Source organism: Pseudopodoces humilis, chromosome 16 (genome assembly GCF_049639895.1).
Source record: "Pseudopodoces humilis isolate 2021_Gansu_Grassland_sample_001 chromosome 16, ASM4963989v1, whole genome shotgun sequence".
NCBI classification, from domain to species: Eukaryota; Metazoa; Chordata; class Aves; order Passeriformes; family Paridae; genus Pseudopodoces; species Pseudopodoces humilis.
The window spans coordinates 7,491,264-7,505,988 of NC_142215.1; the positions used below are offsets into that span (position 1 = coordinate 7,491,264).

Sequence of the window (14,725 nt, forward strand, 5' to 3'; positions counted from 1 at the left end):
AATCTGAGTGCCTCAGCCCAACCTAAAATCAATGGACAGGCTGTTCTACCAAGGAAGGTGTGTTCAGCTCTGTGCTGGTTTTGGCTGGGGCAGTTACAAAGGATGGAGCCCTGCTTTCTGGAGATGGCTGAACACCTGCCATGTGAAGTGGGAATTAATTCCTTGTTTTGCTTTGCTTCCATGTGGTTTTACTTTACCCATTAATCAGTGTTTATCTCAACCCACAAGTCTTCTCACTTTTACTCTCCTGATTCCCTCCCCAGTTCCTCCCATTGGTGAGGGAGTGAGCAAGTGGCTCTGTGGGGCTGAGTTGCCAGCTGGGGTTAAGCCACAAGCAGCTTTCAATCTTCGATTGTGCAGAAAATGACCAAAAGGTTAGATAAATACTGTAAATGGAATAAACAAAGAGTCCCTGACTACAAGCTGGGCTAGTAATATACAAAGGGAAAAATGTAAGCAAGAATTCCTCTCCTGGCAGCATTAATTCATGTAGACAATAACTTGAGAAATCTGCAGGAACTACAGAAATGCCTCAGGTGGGAACATTCTTAAGCACACTTATACTCCAAGTGCCAGGAAGAGGCAGCAAGCTCCCATGTGATATATCTGCACAGTCCAAGGCACACCCCTGCCATCTCTTCTTAGTGAAGAAATTCCCATCTATACCATTCAGATTTTTGGAAAACAAAGACAATAAATCAGACTATTAAAGCAAATTCTGTTTATTCTGTTTTCATCTTGTGTTGCTAACAAATCTTTACCCTAACTAGGAAAAATATCAGGTAGAAAATATCTCCCCTTTTCTCCCACCCTCCCCACCACACTTTTTGTTTCTTAAATAAAAGCATCAAAAATTCAAGCATGAGACTTTTCTTTCCATAGATTTCTGTAATAAAATTAACTCTGTTGTTGATATAAAATGCAGCAGCCAAGACCAGAGGATCTGCTATGCTACTCCAAGGCAATTAGTACCCAGTATGATCAGTTTGTCTGCAAACATAGTAAGAAAATACTTAGCACTTATCCAGCACTTTTTATCCATGAATCTCAAAGTGTTTTACAAAAGCTGAAAATATGTTTTGGCCTCATTCATGGAGAAGAAAACACCAGCTGGAGAAGGAAGATACTTGCCCCCAGCCTCAGAATTTAATAGCAGAGCTAAGAACAGATATTTTTCTCAGCCCCAAGTCCAACAATCCATGCCACACTCTCTGCTTCACACAGAGCAGCCTGAATTTGGCAAAAGCCCCTACTACAGAAATGCAGAAGTTTATATTTTTACCACTGAAAAAAGAGTCTCAATGGAGATCTGAAAGCTAATTTAGTAAGTGCTGACTTCCTGAGGCTGTGACACCAAGGAGTAATCACAGTCTCATATGGAGCTGCTGGAAGGTTGGGGGGGGAAAAAAAAAGTCTCATACTGAAGTGTGAACAGCTGTGAGAGAGGTGCGGAGGGAGGTAAATCCATGATCTGCAGTGTGCAAATGATTCTCCACTTGGAGCTTTAATTGAATGTTTGAGGAACAGATCACAGGATAAAACCCTAAAACCTTGACAAATAGTGTTATTAGATGAGAGGATCCTGCAGTTAAAGCACTGACACCTCCTCTGTTAGCAGTCTCCTGACCTGCTGGCACTCCTGACAGACCTGAGGCACCAACAGTGCAAACACCAGGAAAAGAGCAGTGAAATGCAATGTCTTCCCTAGAAATAGGTTTAGAAAGGCCAGGAGAGAAGTACAGTGAGGCAGAGAGCAAAGGCTGATCCAAGGACCCCAGGACACCCTTAATTTTGAGGTCCACTGCTCATACCATGAGCAGGCACCACCACCCACAGAGTTCTTCTCCAGTGCATCACCAGCAAAATGAATGCATGACTCCAGCACTCCTCTTCACAGGCACGTGGCCACAACACATCGCCCACAGCTCATTTTGGTCCAATCAAGACATCCACAGGGTCCTTTAATGGAGAGGGTCTCCTGTGTATTAGCACCAATTTTCTATTGCCCCCACTGTGCCTCCTAAAGGAATGGGACAAGAACAGGCTCCAGCTTTTGATGGAGCACATTGTGATGCTGGGATGGCTGTGCTGCCTGGCAGCAGTCATAAACCAGCCCTCGTGTAAAAACCCCTAAATGCTGGCCTACAATCAAAAACTCCATTTTTAAGAGAGAAGGGCAGGCCAGCATCCTCACCAGCCCACAGTGGCAGGTAATTACACCCAGGAGCTTAAATTATCAGCAGCACAAACACTGTCATGTTCCAGCCAACACTGACACACTGGCCAGCTGTGCTCTGAAGCCTGGAAACAGCATCTGGGTTCTCACAGAGAACAGAGTATCAAACAGACAGAGGTAAGCAACCTAAGTCAACAAGTTCATCTCCAAACTGCCCACCCACAGCAGTGAACATGAATTCAGGTCCTCACCCTTCTTCCTGGGCAAATCCTACTCATTTTCCACACTGGTAATCCAACACACAGGAGAGTGCCAGCAGCTGGGTCTCCCTCTTCTCAGCAGCAGAACCTGCAGATGGCCATGAGGATTAACCCCCATGCTACAGAAAAGTCCTTCTTACATGACCAAGGAGCTGCTGTTGCTCCCCACACCCTTCCCAGACATCCATCCCCCTCCTGCACCCACCTCCTCGTGCGCTACAGACACAACCAGCTGCCCTGGCCTGCTGGAGTAACACCAACTCTCACTTAGGAGCTTTTACAATACTAAGGCACAAAGATTAAGTGACTTGCATAAGAGTCAGGAACATACCTCATGCCTCTCAACTGTAGTGATTTCTCACACCTTTTTTTTCCCTGACCTCTTGCATATTAAAATGACGTGAGTAGATTGTGTGGATGAGAGCAGGATCTCATTTCCCTAGCAATTCTGAAGATACAAACAGGAGTAGCTGTGTCCAAACCCTCCCCTTGTCTCCCATCCCTTCCCTCTGTGACAGGTCATTTGTCCAACAAGGTAGGAGAGCATCAGCGCAGAAGGGAGCGCTCCACAAGTGTGATGCAAAGCTCCATCTGTGCCCTCTTAAGACCCACAGCAGGACAGAAAACAGCCATGCCTCTGGGAAACCAGGACAGGAACCTCAGCTACGCTGTGTTCATCAACAGGAGCAGGGAAGGACAGCAGCACTTAATGCAGGGGGATCTCTGCAGTACAAACAGGCTCAGGAGCATCATCCACCCCCTGTAACTGGGGTGGATCAGCCTTCCCCAGCTGAGGCTGAGGGCGCTCGAGATGCCACTGGTAGGAGCTCCCAGGTGAGGCTTCTTTCCACGAGCGATGGTTTGGTTTCCCAGAAGACACGAGTGTCTGGCTTTGGTGCAGCTGTGGCAGAGGCCCAGAGCCAAGGAGACAGCCCCAGGTGCCTCTAGGTGCAGCTGTGCCTCATGTGGAAGTTCACCACGTACTCAGCGTTCGTGCGCTGCACCGAGATGGCGAAGGGCTCGAAGGGGTGGAAGGTGAAGGCGACCAGGCGCCGCACTGTGTGATTGATGGGGCGCCCCAGGAGTCCCGCCTGGATCTCAAACTTCAGCAGGCCAGAATCACGAGCGTAAAATCTGAAAGGAAGAGAAAGTCAATTATGGCTGTTCCTGACTATTGACTTTGCCATCTGGGCTCTTCGCACACAGAGATGAGTGCCTCGTTTGAGCTCTGGTGCTCCCTGAGCGGCAGAAGGTCCTTAGCTGGGTGTCTGGCTCTTGGCTTTGCAGGAAAGTCCCTCTCAGGGCAGTTGTTTTCCACTATCTAGAAAAGCACCACTTTATTTTATCATTAGCAATGAGAGAATTCTGCTTGTCACATTGATGGACAGGGCTGACTTCACAAGGGGGACTCAGTTTCGTTCAGACCCCACCTGTGCTGGCCCTCCATCCTCTCTTAATGCAAGCTGCTCCCCTTGATCCCTAAGGCAGATATACTGTACAGAACTGAGCTCCTCTCCCTTAGCAATGGCCTTCACTGAGAGTGTCGGGCCACCCTTTCCTCCCCCTGGTACTGCCAGGGGAGGCTTTACACTGCTGTCCTTGCACCTGCTACCTCCCTGCTCAGTCAAGGAAGTCGATCCAAATCCTGCTCAAGGTTGCCACGTTGTACTGTACAGTTCAATTCCTTTTAGATTGCCACCAAGAAAGCATTAATGAAATAGGCTGTGCAGGAGGTTACTGAATCCTGATAAATTGGATTCAATAACCACAGCAAGGACAGAGGTCAAGGAAAACCTTATGACCCTCTGTTTGACACACCTGCCTGTGGGTCAAGCTCATGTGCATCTCCAAACAGGTGAGCTCTGGAATACAGCTCCAGCACAGAGGGAACATTTTCAGGGGGATGAGACAAACAGCACTGAAGAGACAGGTGAGTCCCAGGAAGCTCTTTGCTTCTTGAGCCTCCCCTGCACACTCAGTGTAGCTGACATAAGCCCAAGTAACAGCACTGTCCTCTGCTGCTGTCACAACACAGGACTCTCTGCAAGGATCCCACCCTCCCCGAGACCTTGGAGAAGGCTTCTGAGATGTAGCGGTAGAGGTTTCTGGATGGGGTACCTTCACCAAGTAGCTGGGCTCTAACTCAAGTCCTCACCCTGAAGTTGTCTCTGTTGGTTAGACCATTTTCATTAGAGTTCTTCCAGCTTTGGGCACAGAATTGCCATTATGCCTCCCAGCTGTTTTCTTTTCTACCAACACTTAGTGCATGCGGGTATTTTGCATTTTCCTCTGATTTTAACTCCAAGAATGCTTTTAATGTCGGAGCACATCTCCCCCCTGCCAGCAATACGATGCACTCAGCTCTCAGCCTGGAAGAATGAATGATGACAGATACCAGCGATGCTGTTTCAGGAGCAGACATACTCCACATTTTAACAACACAGCCTATTGAGAACCTCATGTTCTTCCTGGAGGGCCACTCTCCTCTCCCTTCCTCTGAATCAAAGTGCCAGCCAGCCCTGCCTGAAAATTGCACACAAGAACCCAGCAAGAGAGTCACAATCTTGGTATTTGGCTTTTCAAAAAGCCCTTTCCCTCCTACACAAAGGCTGAGTATGCAGAGGGTCATTCTTTAAATAAAGCACAGTCTCCCATCTGTTCCTCTCTCCCCCAATTCACAACAATTTACTACTCAAGATGAAGCTCCCTGTAATCTTAAAGATGTGCTCAGTTTGGTATTTTTAAAGGTATTTTTAAAAGTGCTCTGCAATCAGAGGCCATTTCCATGGGCTCTCATTCTGGGGATAAATTAGGCACTGCAATATAAAATTGTATGTCAACAGAAACAGCAAGACCAGCCTTTTCAAACCGTAGGAAAATCAAAGATTTATCTGCAGACTAATTCCTTGGTTAAATGGCTCCTTATTAGCCATATAGATGGATTTTAGAGACCCCCTGCTATAGGTAGAGCTGTGTTAGAGCCTCTTCCCTCAAGTGCCATCATTGCACCCACTGAACGTATCTTCAAGACTCCTGAAAAGAGACTGGAATGTGGTGGTGATGGGGAACCTAAAGTCCTTTCCACCTGACAGCAAACAACCACTGGTCTCTTAAGTAGGCAGAATTGAACCTTCTGGGATGCAGAAAAACACTAAGGGTTAAAAGAACAGAGAACACAGAAATATTAAATTGATGTGGAAAAGGTCTGGAAGCCTTCCTAGCTCACACATCGTGCCAGGAAACTGCACACGGATTATAACACCCTTAACTACTGAAGGGCTTTCCATTCCAGACAATTACAGGACTTACAGATTCCATACTCCCTCATTTCCAAGCCCTCTAACCCCAACAGGCAGCTGGCATTATTTTATTAATCCCTTTGTTTTGCATGTGAGAATCACAGCAGCACTGTTTCAGCTACTGAATGGTTAAGGTTAGCGCCTCATCTTCTGCTTACTTTCCAAAAACCAGGAGCCCCACTGCTCCTAGGCTCTATTCAAGTCCTAATTGACTCTGCACAGCTTTGAGCTTTAAAAGCTCTGGCTCCGAAACGCTGGTTCGCTCAGGGGAGGGAGGGAAGGTGGCACTTGGCTTTGTTTACTACAAAGACTCCACCGCAGCAAATGACTGCGGTTCTGCTGCCTTTTGTCCGCGGGAGCCGGGTGCAGGTTGGCGCTGGCAGACAACTGCCACCCTGCAAGTTTTCCCAACGTCAAGCATGACAAGGGGGAAAAGGGCAGGCTTTCTTTGCAGATAACATGGAAGCTGGAGATCAAACCAAATCATACAGGCAGAAGAATCAATTAAATATACATAATTTGGGAATTGAGAGCGCAGGAATAATCAGAAGTTCCCCGCCACCTGAGTCGGGGCCAGGGGAGATATGAAACCACTTTTTGAGAATGCATTGATGAAAATAAAGTTGGGAAGCGATCCAGAATGATCTCCCTAGGTTGCCTGAGCCCCCAACATGTGTGCAGTCACTAAACAAAGCACTCAGGCACTGAAGGCTCTCTTTGTTTGCAGAGCATAGGTTTGCTTCTGCAGTACTACGAGCAGAAAGACTATTCTGCCTGGGTAACTCAGGCTCTTTGAGCCTTTCAAGCTGGAGATGTCGGATTTTTATCCACTACCTCTTGCAGCCATGGCTGCAGCCAACAAAAACAAATAAATAGTCCTGATGTTTCATCAAGACGCGTTGCAAACCTCCTCATTCTCAAGCTCAGATTTACTCCCTTTGCCAGCACTGGAGACTCAGACAGCAGAGGCACAGAATGGCCCTGACACCTGGCTGAAATTCCTGCAGACAGAAATCTCTTACAGATTACAGAGAGAAGGGAATATGAAAAGGAGTACAGCTCCCAGGGTGAGAACAGTAAACAAGGAAAGTCTGAAAACAGCTCAGTCAATACCACAAGCTTTCTGAGTAACACCTAGCCCAGATACTATTTTATTCACAAGACAAACCAGACAATTCTTGCCAACTAAACCCACATGCTCAGAGAGGATCCTTCCAGCACAGGAAAGCAGACATCAGAGCTGTATCACTCTGCAACCCAAACACAACGGCAGCACTGCAAGAAGAGGAGGAGAAACAAGACCATTCATATGGAAAAGGCTGAGACTTCACCACCCAAACCTTCCCCAGAGCAGAGCAGCTCAGCAAGAAAATATGAAGAGCCCTCCCACACATTCACATTACTGTAAAGGAGAGAGGCCAAGTTTTGTGGAACTGCTGAAATAAATCTCCTGGTGAAAGGATTTCCTAAGAGAAAGCCTTCCATCTACTCCCTATCCTGCACACTTGATGCCACATGGCAGAGGCGATTTACAGTGACTCCCTGCACTCTCTCCTCACATACAGCGCACCGTCCCGTCCCATACCTTATGGGGTGATCACCACAGGTCTTGGGCCGCTCCATGACTGACACCCACTTGTCATCATAGCTGAAAAGGGACAGGTCGAGGTAGGGGCTGCCGCTGTAGGACTGGGCGCTGATGGGGAGCTGCCCCAGCAGCCGCCGCACGGCCTCCGTGTGCCCTCCGTACTTGGCGTTCACAATTGTGTCTTTGAACCTGCAGCAAACCAAGAGACACCTTTTGTTCACAAAGGCCACAGGTGAACAGCACATCTTAAATAAACTAATCAGGAAAACTGACAGGGAAAGAAAACAGCTTCAGTGTAAGAACTAAAACAACTCATTTCCAAAGATGTATCAAGGTGATTCAAGCATCAACCAGTTCTGCTGACCTTTACGTCCTCCCTCATCATTACTGTCTCACTCAGAATGTCCAGAGCGACAGAAAGAGAAGAAAGTGCCTACCCATAAGGTCTGGACCCCACTGCTCTGCAATACAGGAAATGAACAGGATCAGAAACAGGGAGAGATGGATTAGCAGTTTATCAGTCAATCCAAGTTTTACCATGAAGCCTGGAAACAGCATGAGCAAAAGCCAGGGGGCTTTCACAGTAACAGTTGAGTCCTTAATGTTGACTTGACAATCCTCCTCTCTCCAGCCATTGTTTTAAATGCATAAAGGGAGAAACCTTAAATGAATAAGAACCTTGACAAGAAGCATAAAGCACTCCAGAAACTACAGTGAGCTTAAAGTTCTTCCTGGTGGAGAGATTAACACAGGCTGGATTTCTCTTTCCAAGTAAAATCTGAAACTTTACATGTGCAAGAACAGTCAGATCAGCTGCAGGGACATCATACAGTAAGGAGGGTAAACACTCAGCCACAAGCCAGCTCACTGTGGACTATGATCTATGGTACTTTGCTGTGGAAGTTACAACACTCCTGTTACAGGCCCTTGTAGCAAGGGGATGAAAAGACTCTCCTTTCTACTTTAACGAAAGGCAGGAGTTGTTCTTCATGAGTCTTCAGTCATTCTCTCTCCCATTAAGCATTATGGATTTCCTGACAGGATGCTCTAGAAAGTTACAGACATAGACAACTTCGTCACACTTATGTGACATCAGCCTAAAGTCAACAGAAGCTTGATGCCCATAAGTGGATGCCAAGTACTTTGGATGATGAGAAACAACTCACTGGAAGAACAAAACACCCTGAGTCACAATAAAATTTTCCTTGAGAAATAACACACTCTGCCTCATTAAAACCACATCTGACTGTTAAAGCATATTCTAGAAACCCAGGTTATTTTGGTGTTTTGCTCAGCTTTCACAACAGATCTAAGCAGATGAGTTTGCTTTCTCCTAGTAAAGTGATGAGAACCACGAGCTGGTGAGTGATGTTGAGGAAATGCTACAGAACACAGTTTGGTACACACTAAATTCAGAGAATATCACTTGGCAAAGTACACCCAACTGGATCATGCCAGCATCTTGACAAATCATAAAAGCTACTGGGCAGTAATCTTTAATAACCTCCAACAGAGTTTCTGCTCAAGGAGAGTCAGAAACATCTTTCCCTCAAAATTCTTTTCCTTTCTTCTAAGCACCAGTTTGCAACTGCTTTGTTCCTTCATCTAACAACAGCATTGTTGCAGCATTTAAAATCAGATGCATCAAGCTGCAAGATGAACCATATATAGTCCTGACCGTTGCACCACCTGCCAAAGGGGACCAAAGGAGTTTTCTCAGGGTTGGTATTTGATACTGGCCTTCAGCAGACGGGGGTGAGCGTGTGTCTATATGGAATAAAGCATGCTCCAAATGGCTCACCGGCGCTGGATCTGCCTCGCAAAGTTGTTGCTGGAAGCTGAGCAGGGGAACTGGACAGCCTCACTGTGCAGGGTGGCATTCCTGAAGAGGTCACAGAAGTTCTCAAACAGCTCCAGCAGCTCATCAGATGTGTTCTCAAACACAGCAATGACCTCCGTGGTCACCATGTTGTACACGACGAAGAACGAGGGCTGGGGAGAGAGGCAGAGGTTACCCGGGAGAGCACAGCTGGGGAAGCTGTCCCTTCCTTCTCCCCACATCACACCACAGGCCCTATCCAAGCTCCTCCACAGCACAGGAGAATCCTACATCCTCACTCTAATCTCTTCTATTGAAATGCCTCAACACATACCAAATTATCCACCTCTCAGCAGCGATTATTTAAGAAAACTTAACGGGCTTCCAATTTTTCAACCCGAACTGTAGATGCAACTGTACTGTTTTCTCTTCTTTGTCCTCCACTAAATCCAAAACACTCACTCAAGTGCCAAATTTAATTTTCATTCCTGCTGACAAAATGACTTCAGATCCAGTGCTAGCTGACCTTAAACTATTTTTACCTCTGCACAGATATATTATTTTCTTCCCCTCTTTAATATCTGCATCACACAGAGACGAGGCTTTTTAGTGTACTGTGCACTACATCATTGCCCACAAAAAGCTGTGCCCTCCAGGTACCCTGCCAACACAGAAATGAAAATCTGAAATATATTAATGACTTTTTCTTAATGCTGACATTCTTGTGCAAGATGGTCCTTGTATCATGCTGTGGATTGGCAGTGGCAATGAATCCTGGCAAGAAACTGGGAAAAAAGATGCCATTGTGTCAGCACAGCTACATCAAAGGGAGATGACATTCCCATCCCATTGGGAAGGGCATATTTAATTCTTGGTCATTAAAAGTAGCTTTCATTAGAGACAGGAGTGCTGGCACCCCAAAGTAAGAACCTGTCCCCACTTCAAAGGGAACTAATTCCTGCGGTATAGGCACGTATCTGATTAAATCTTCTGCCAATAGAGGCAATTCCTAAATGCTCCAACTCCTGCTCCCAAACAATTCTCAGGGATGACGGCAGGCACTCTGCCCACCTCACCCACCTGCAAATATCACAAGGTTTGTTTGTTTTACAGCCTCAAAATAAACTGTGATAATACAATCCAGCCCCCACATGTCCAAAGGAAGCACTCTAGATGAGGTTACTCACTAGACTACTGCCTGAGGAAAGGGAAGCCCTTCTGAAATAAAGGGTTGGAGCAGAGAGAAAACAAGAGAAGACAGCAGAAGGAAAAACTATTTAAATCACTGAAGATTGCAGGGAGTATCCTCCAACTTTAAATAAAAAAATTCCTTTGCCAGGTTAACACTGAGACACATCTACAGGATGTCCCTGAGCAGGGAAACCCTTGCTGCTTTTGCAGCACCTGTAACACCACCAAAATATCATCACATCATGGAAGGCAGCAGCTGAGTGCCACAAAAATCACACAGCAATGCTGTCAAGCCCATCAGCACAAGCCTACAACAGCAACAAACCCTAAGCTACCTATGCATAGATCTGAGATCTTATAGATCTCTTAAAGATCTCAAAGGATACGCTGTAGACCCAGACAAAAAACACAATCCACAGCCACGAACAGCAACTCCTCAACCTTATTGGTTGAGAAGTCAGAGGGGAGAGAGGAGCCTGAAATTGGATGAAACCTCATGTTCCTTATCTGACAGACTGAAGAGAAATGGGACCTGTAGTTATTTTGAGAGCCAAGTTTTATTCAGGAAGTCCTGACACAACGCCTACCTTCAGACAGGTCTGTGGAGACTGCTCCACATCTGGAATTATCTTCTGGAAGAACTGAGAAATGAGATGCTTTTCCTCCAGCACAAAACCCAGTGCCCGAGGCACACTGCAAACAAACCACAAACTGCATCTTAAAGTAACCCTGGAGTGAAGAGAGTCGAGAGCTCCCTGCAGCAAACCAGGCACAAAAGCCCTACTAACCACAGCAGAGAGCAGAGCTGAGCCTGCCACAAACATTTACATCAGGGTCAGGAGCTCATTCCAGACACCAGCAACGAGCAGAACCCTGCAGGCCACTTTCACAGAGCCTTTATATTTCTCAGACAGACATTCAGCTTTACACCAATGGGGAAAATGGATTAGATAAAGCCTTACCTATTTTTCCCAAAGCAACTCCCCCAAACAAATGGCACAGAAGAGGAAAGTAAAACAAGACAAAACAGAGACATCTCCCAGGAAGAACTGGACAAAGGCAACAAGAGCTACTGTCTATTTCTTTGAGGGCCTACGTCCTGGATCTGGCAAATATGTGGGGAAGAGAAGTGCATGAGAGAAAACAAACCTCTGGGGAACAATCAGACCTACATGCTGCATTGGAGATTTAGTACAAATTCTTGCTAAATAGTTTTAACAGAATAAAACCAAGCTGATTAAAAGAATAAAAATTAACTAAAAGAAAATCTCTTAGTTTCACAGGGCTCAAAACGTGACCAACCACTCTAAGAGCAGTAAAAAGAGATGATCAACATGCAGGGTTGTGAAACATCTGGAGGGACCCAGCACTGACTACATTTGCTCTAATTCCACTTCTTTAGTACTAAATTGAAAAGAGAAGCAATTGGCCCATTAGTCCGATCTAAAAGCTGCTACTCCAATTTGGAGAGATCATAAATACTACCTCTTACTGAAGCTTGAAAGACTAAGTATGTAGGCAGAACAGAAATGGTAATTGTACCAGGGAAAATGAAGACGATTATATTTGAAAAACATGCTTGAAGATACATGAGAAAAGAGAGAGACTACCTCTACAACTTAAATGGACTATATAAAGTATCAGCTGAAAATAAATTCAGCTGGGGATTTGGGGAGGGAAAGAGGATTGAACAGCATCTGTGAGCATGGGGAACAATCCCTGGAGAAAGGGACTTGCATCAGATCTTTCTCATTGTGCAGGTGAGAAGGAAGGAAGCAATGAAATTAAAACAAAAGATACAATAGTTATCCAATATCAGAGGCATCAAATGTTCACACAAGACTCAGGTACTGCGGATCCTAAACAACCTTTACAGGCTCCTTAAGGAACAGCTCACAGCACTGCAGTGCTTGAGCACCGGTCCCAAAGCAATGAGCAGCCTCAAGAGGGAGGCAGTATCTGAGCCACCTGGTCTAGTGGACCCCTAGCAGGCCAGTTGGAATTAGGTGATATTTAAGGCCCCTTCCAACCCAAAGCATTCCATGATTCTATACCTGGGAAGGATCTGTCACCCGCAGCGTGACCACGTCCTCACTTGTGTATTTGATAAACAGATGGTTCTCATCCAAGAGCTGCATCTTCCACATGCGGAGCTGCCTCAGCTGGTCAAAGTACTGGAAGAACCTTCTTTTTGCTATAGCACTTCCATCCTGCTCGGCCCTTCTCCACAGGTACACCAGCAGCCTGTGCTTCAGGGAGTTTATGAAGGGCTCTTTGTAAGGGTTGGCCATTCCCGTCTGAGTGTCCCGCTGCACCTCGGGGTACACGGCAGACAGCGTCAGGAGATCATCCTCGTAGCAGAAGCGGCCGATGGTCCGCACGTCGATGAACGTCCCCTCGGGCGTCACCTGAAAGACGTGGATGGTCTGCTGCTGCACGGAGAGAATGGCCAGGATGTTCTTGTACAGGTACAGCCCCTGGTTGTGAGACAGGATGACTTTGTCGCACTTGAAGGTCCGCGTGTCGCACAGCCTGCCCGTGTGGAGGTCTATGATGTGCAGGGAGTAGTCCTCCAGCGGGGAGCGGGGGTTGGGGGTCACGGACTCGCTGTTGCGGTACACCTCGAAGAAGGGCGGGTGCGGCTCCTCGGGCAGGTACGCGGCCGAGCCCACGATCACGTAGCGGCAGTCGTCCGTGAACAGGCTGCACTCCCGGTTCAGGTGCTCCCCGTTGGAGGCCACGTTGGTGATGTGCAGCAGCACGAAGAAGCGCTCAAAGAGCCGCCCCCGGATGTTGACGGACCTCTGGTCGTTGCCGTTGGCCAGGATCTCCCCCTCGTAGCCCTGCAGGAGGTCCTCGGCCGCCTGGCAGCCCTGGTACTCGTAGATCTCCAGCGAGGTCTGGTCGGAGGAGAAGGCGATGAAGTAGCGGCCGTCGGGGGAGAACTTGCGCAGGAAGCAGGGCGGCTTCTCCACGTTGACCACGGTGAAGTTGGGGAAGACGTTCTGGTGGAAGACTCGGACTTGGTGCCAGTGGGTGCCGGCCTTGCCCGAGCTGATGCGGCGGCGCTCCAGGCGGTGGATGACGTTCTGGTTCTGGATGCGCCGGGGCCTGATGGTGGGGGCCTCATGGTCCATGGTCAGAGCTCTACTTCATCTTCATCCTGCGGGGAAAGCACACACGCCCTGGGACCGGGGTGGAATTCAGGGTGCAGGGAACCTGCTCACATGGACCCACAGCACCCCAGGGTGCTGGCTAAAGGGGACAGAAGAAGGGGGGAAATAACAAGGGAGGACACGGGGAGCAGGTGGAGAGACTGGGAGGAAGAACTCAGTGGGATGCACCAGGAAAACAAGGGCAGTCCAGAGATGCCTCCAGGGCAGTCTTGCCTGCTGAACAGAGACAGCGGGGCCCCAGGAGGGTAAGCAGGGAGCCAGGAAGGGGGGCAGGCACAGGTGGACACCAAAGGAATAAAGGGAGCCTCCATACACGGAGAAGGGAGTGCAGGAAGCCAGGGATAAATGCAGACCTGACAAGCAGCAGGCACAGGGTACAGACTGGAAATAACGGAGAGAGCTGAGTGCGAGGGAGCACAGGAGGGATCGCCTGCGATGTATCCGGGCCCACCTGCCGAGAGGGAAACGAAGAGCTCCGCTCCCCCGGGCTAAGGAGGGACTGAGCTCCAGGGAAGCCCGGGGGCAGCCGAGGGCCCGCCCGCCAAAGGTATCGGGGAGCCCAGATACTCTCCCGCTGGCCCGAGGGGTGAAGGGACACGGGGAACCGGGGGCCGCAGTGGTCTCCGCGCCGCTTTAGGACCGGGGAGGGGTCGCGGCCGCGCTGATCGCTGGGGCCGCGCCGGGTCCCGTTCCTGCCATGGCCGCCGCCATCTTTCCGCCACGGCACAGCGGCGCGAGGGCGGCACCGCACTTCCGCTTCCGGCCGCCGGAGCAGCGAGACGGGGCCTGCCGGGCCAGACCGCCCACCACGGCCTGGCGCGCCCCCTGGCGGCGAGGAGAACCCCCGCACCGCCCCGCGCCCATCCCGGATCCCGAGCACCCCCTCTGCACCCCGGAACCCGCCCTGCACCCATCCTGTACCCACCCTAGGCCCATCCTGCACCCCTCTTCCACCCCAGGCATCTCATCCCAGCCAGCTCTGCAAACCCCATCCAGCCATCCCCAAGTTCCCTACAGTAACCCTCACCTCCTCCCTGCACCTGAACGCCCCCTGAACCCCTCCCTGCCTGCAGCATCCCAGGCTCCTCCATCCCCAGGAAGGGTCTGGCATGGCCCCATCACTCCCTGCACACCCTGTACCCCGAGTCCCAGCACGAGGACTCGGCAGGGGCCACCCCACCTCCCTCCAGCATTTTGGGGTACACTCCAACACCAA

At 48.8% G+C, this 14,725-nt stretch overlaps 1 protein-coding gene across 3 annotated transcripts; it reads right to left on the bottom strand.

The window, feature by feature from the left end:
- Positions 1 to 652: 652 nt before the first annotated feature.
- DET1 (DET1 partner of COP1 E3 ubiquitin ligase) lies at positions 653 to 14,225 on the bottom strand. 3 transcript variants are annotated; one of them, XM_088063325.1, is made up of 5 exons: positions 13,863 to 14,225; positions 12,388 to 13,496; positions 9,125 to 9,315; positions 7,321 to 7,512; positions 655 to 3,570 (listed from the first exon to the last, which is right to left on the bottom strand). In XM_088063325.1, exons 2-5 carry the CDS (start codon positions 13,468 to 13,470, stop codon positions 3,381 to 3,383), a joined length of 1,656 nt encoding a protein of 551 aa, XP_087919451.1. In that variant the 5' UTR covers positions 13,471 to 13,496; positions 13,863 to 14,225; the 3' UTR covers positions 655 to 3,380. The 3 variants fall into 3 exon arrangements, with proteins under 3 accessions (XP_014106745.1, XP_087919451.1, XP_005521643.1); XM_005521586.3 differs by having other exon boundaries at positions 656 to 3,570; positions 13,961 to 14,225; XM_014251270.2 differs by lacking the exon at positions 7,321 to 7,512 and having other exon boundaries at positions 653 to 3,570; positions 13,961 to 14,225.
- Positions 14,226 to 14,725: the final 500 nt, after the last annotated feature.

Coding starts and splice junctions, on each gene's coding strand:
- DET1 (XM_088063325.1), bottom strand. CDS start 13,470: ATGGACCATGAGGCCCCCACCATCAGGCCCCGGCGCATCCAGAACCAG. Junction 9,316..12,387: donor GGGTGACAGATCCTTCCCAG/GTATAGAATCAT, acceptor CTCTCTCCCCAG/CCCTCGTTCTTCGTCGTGTA. Junction 7,513..9,124: donor GCGAGGCAGATCCAGCGCCG/GTGAGCCATTTG, acceptor GGTTTGCTGCAG/GTTCAAAGACACAATTGTGA.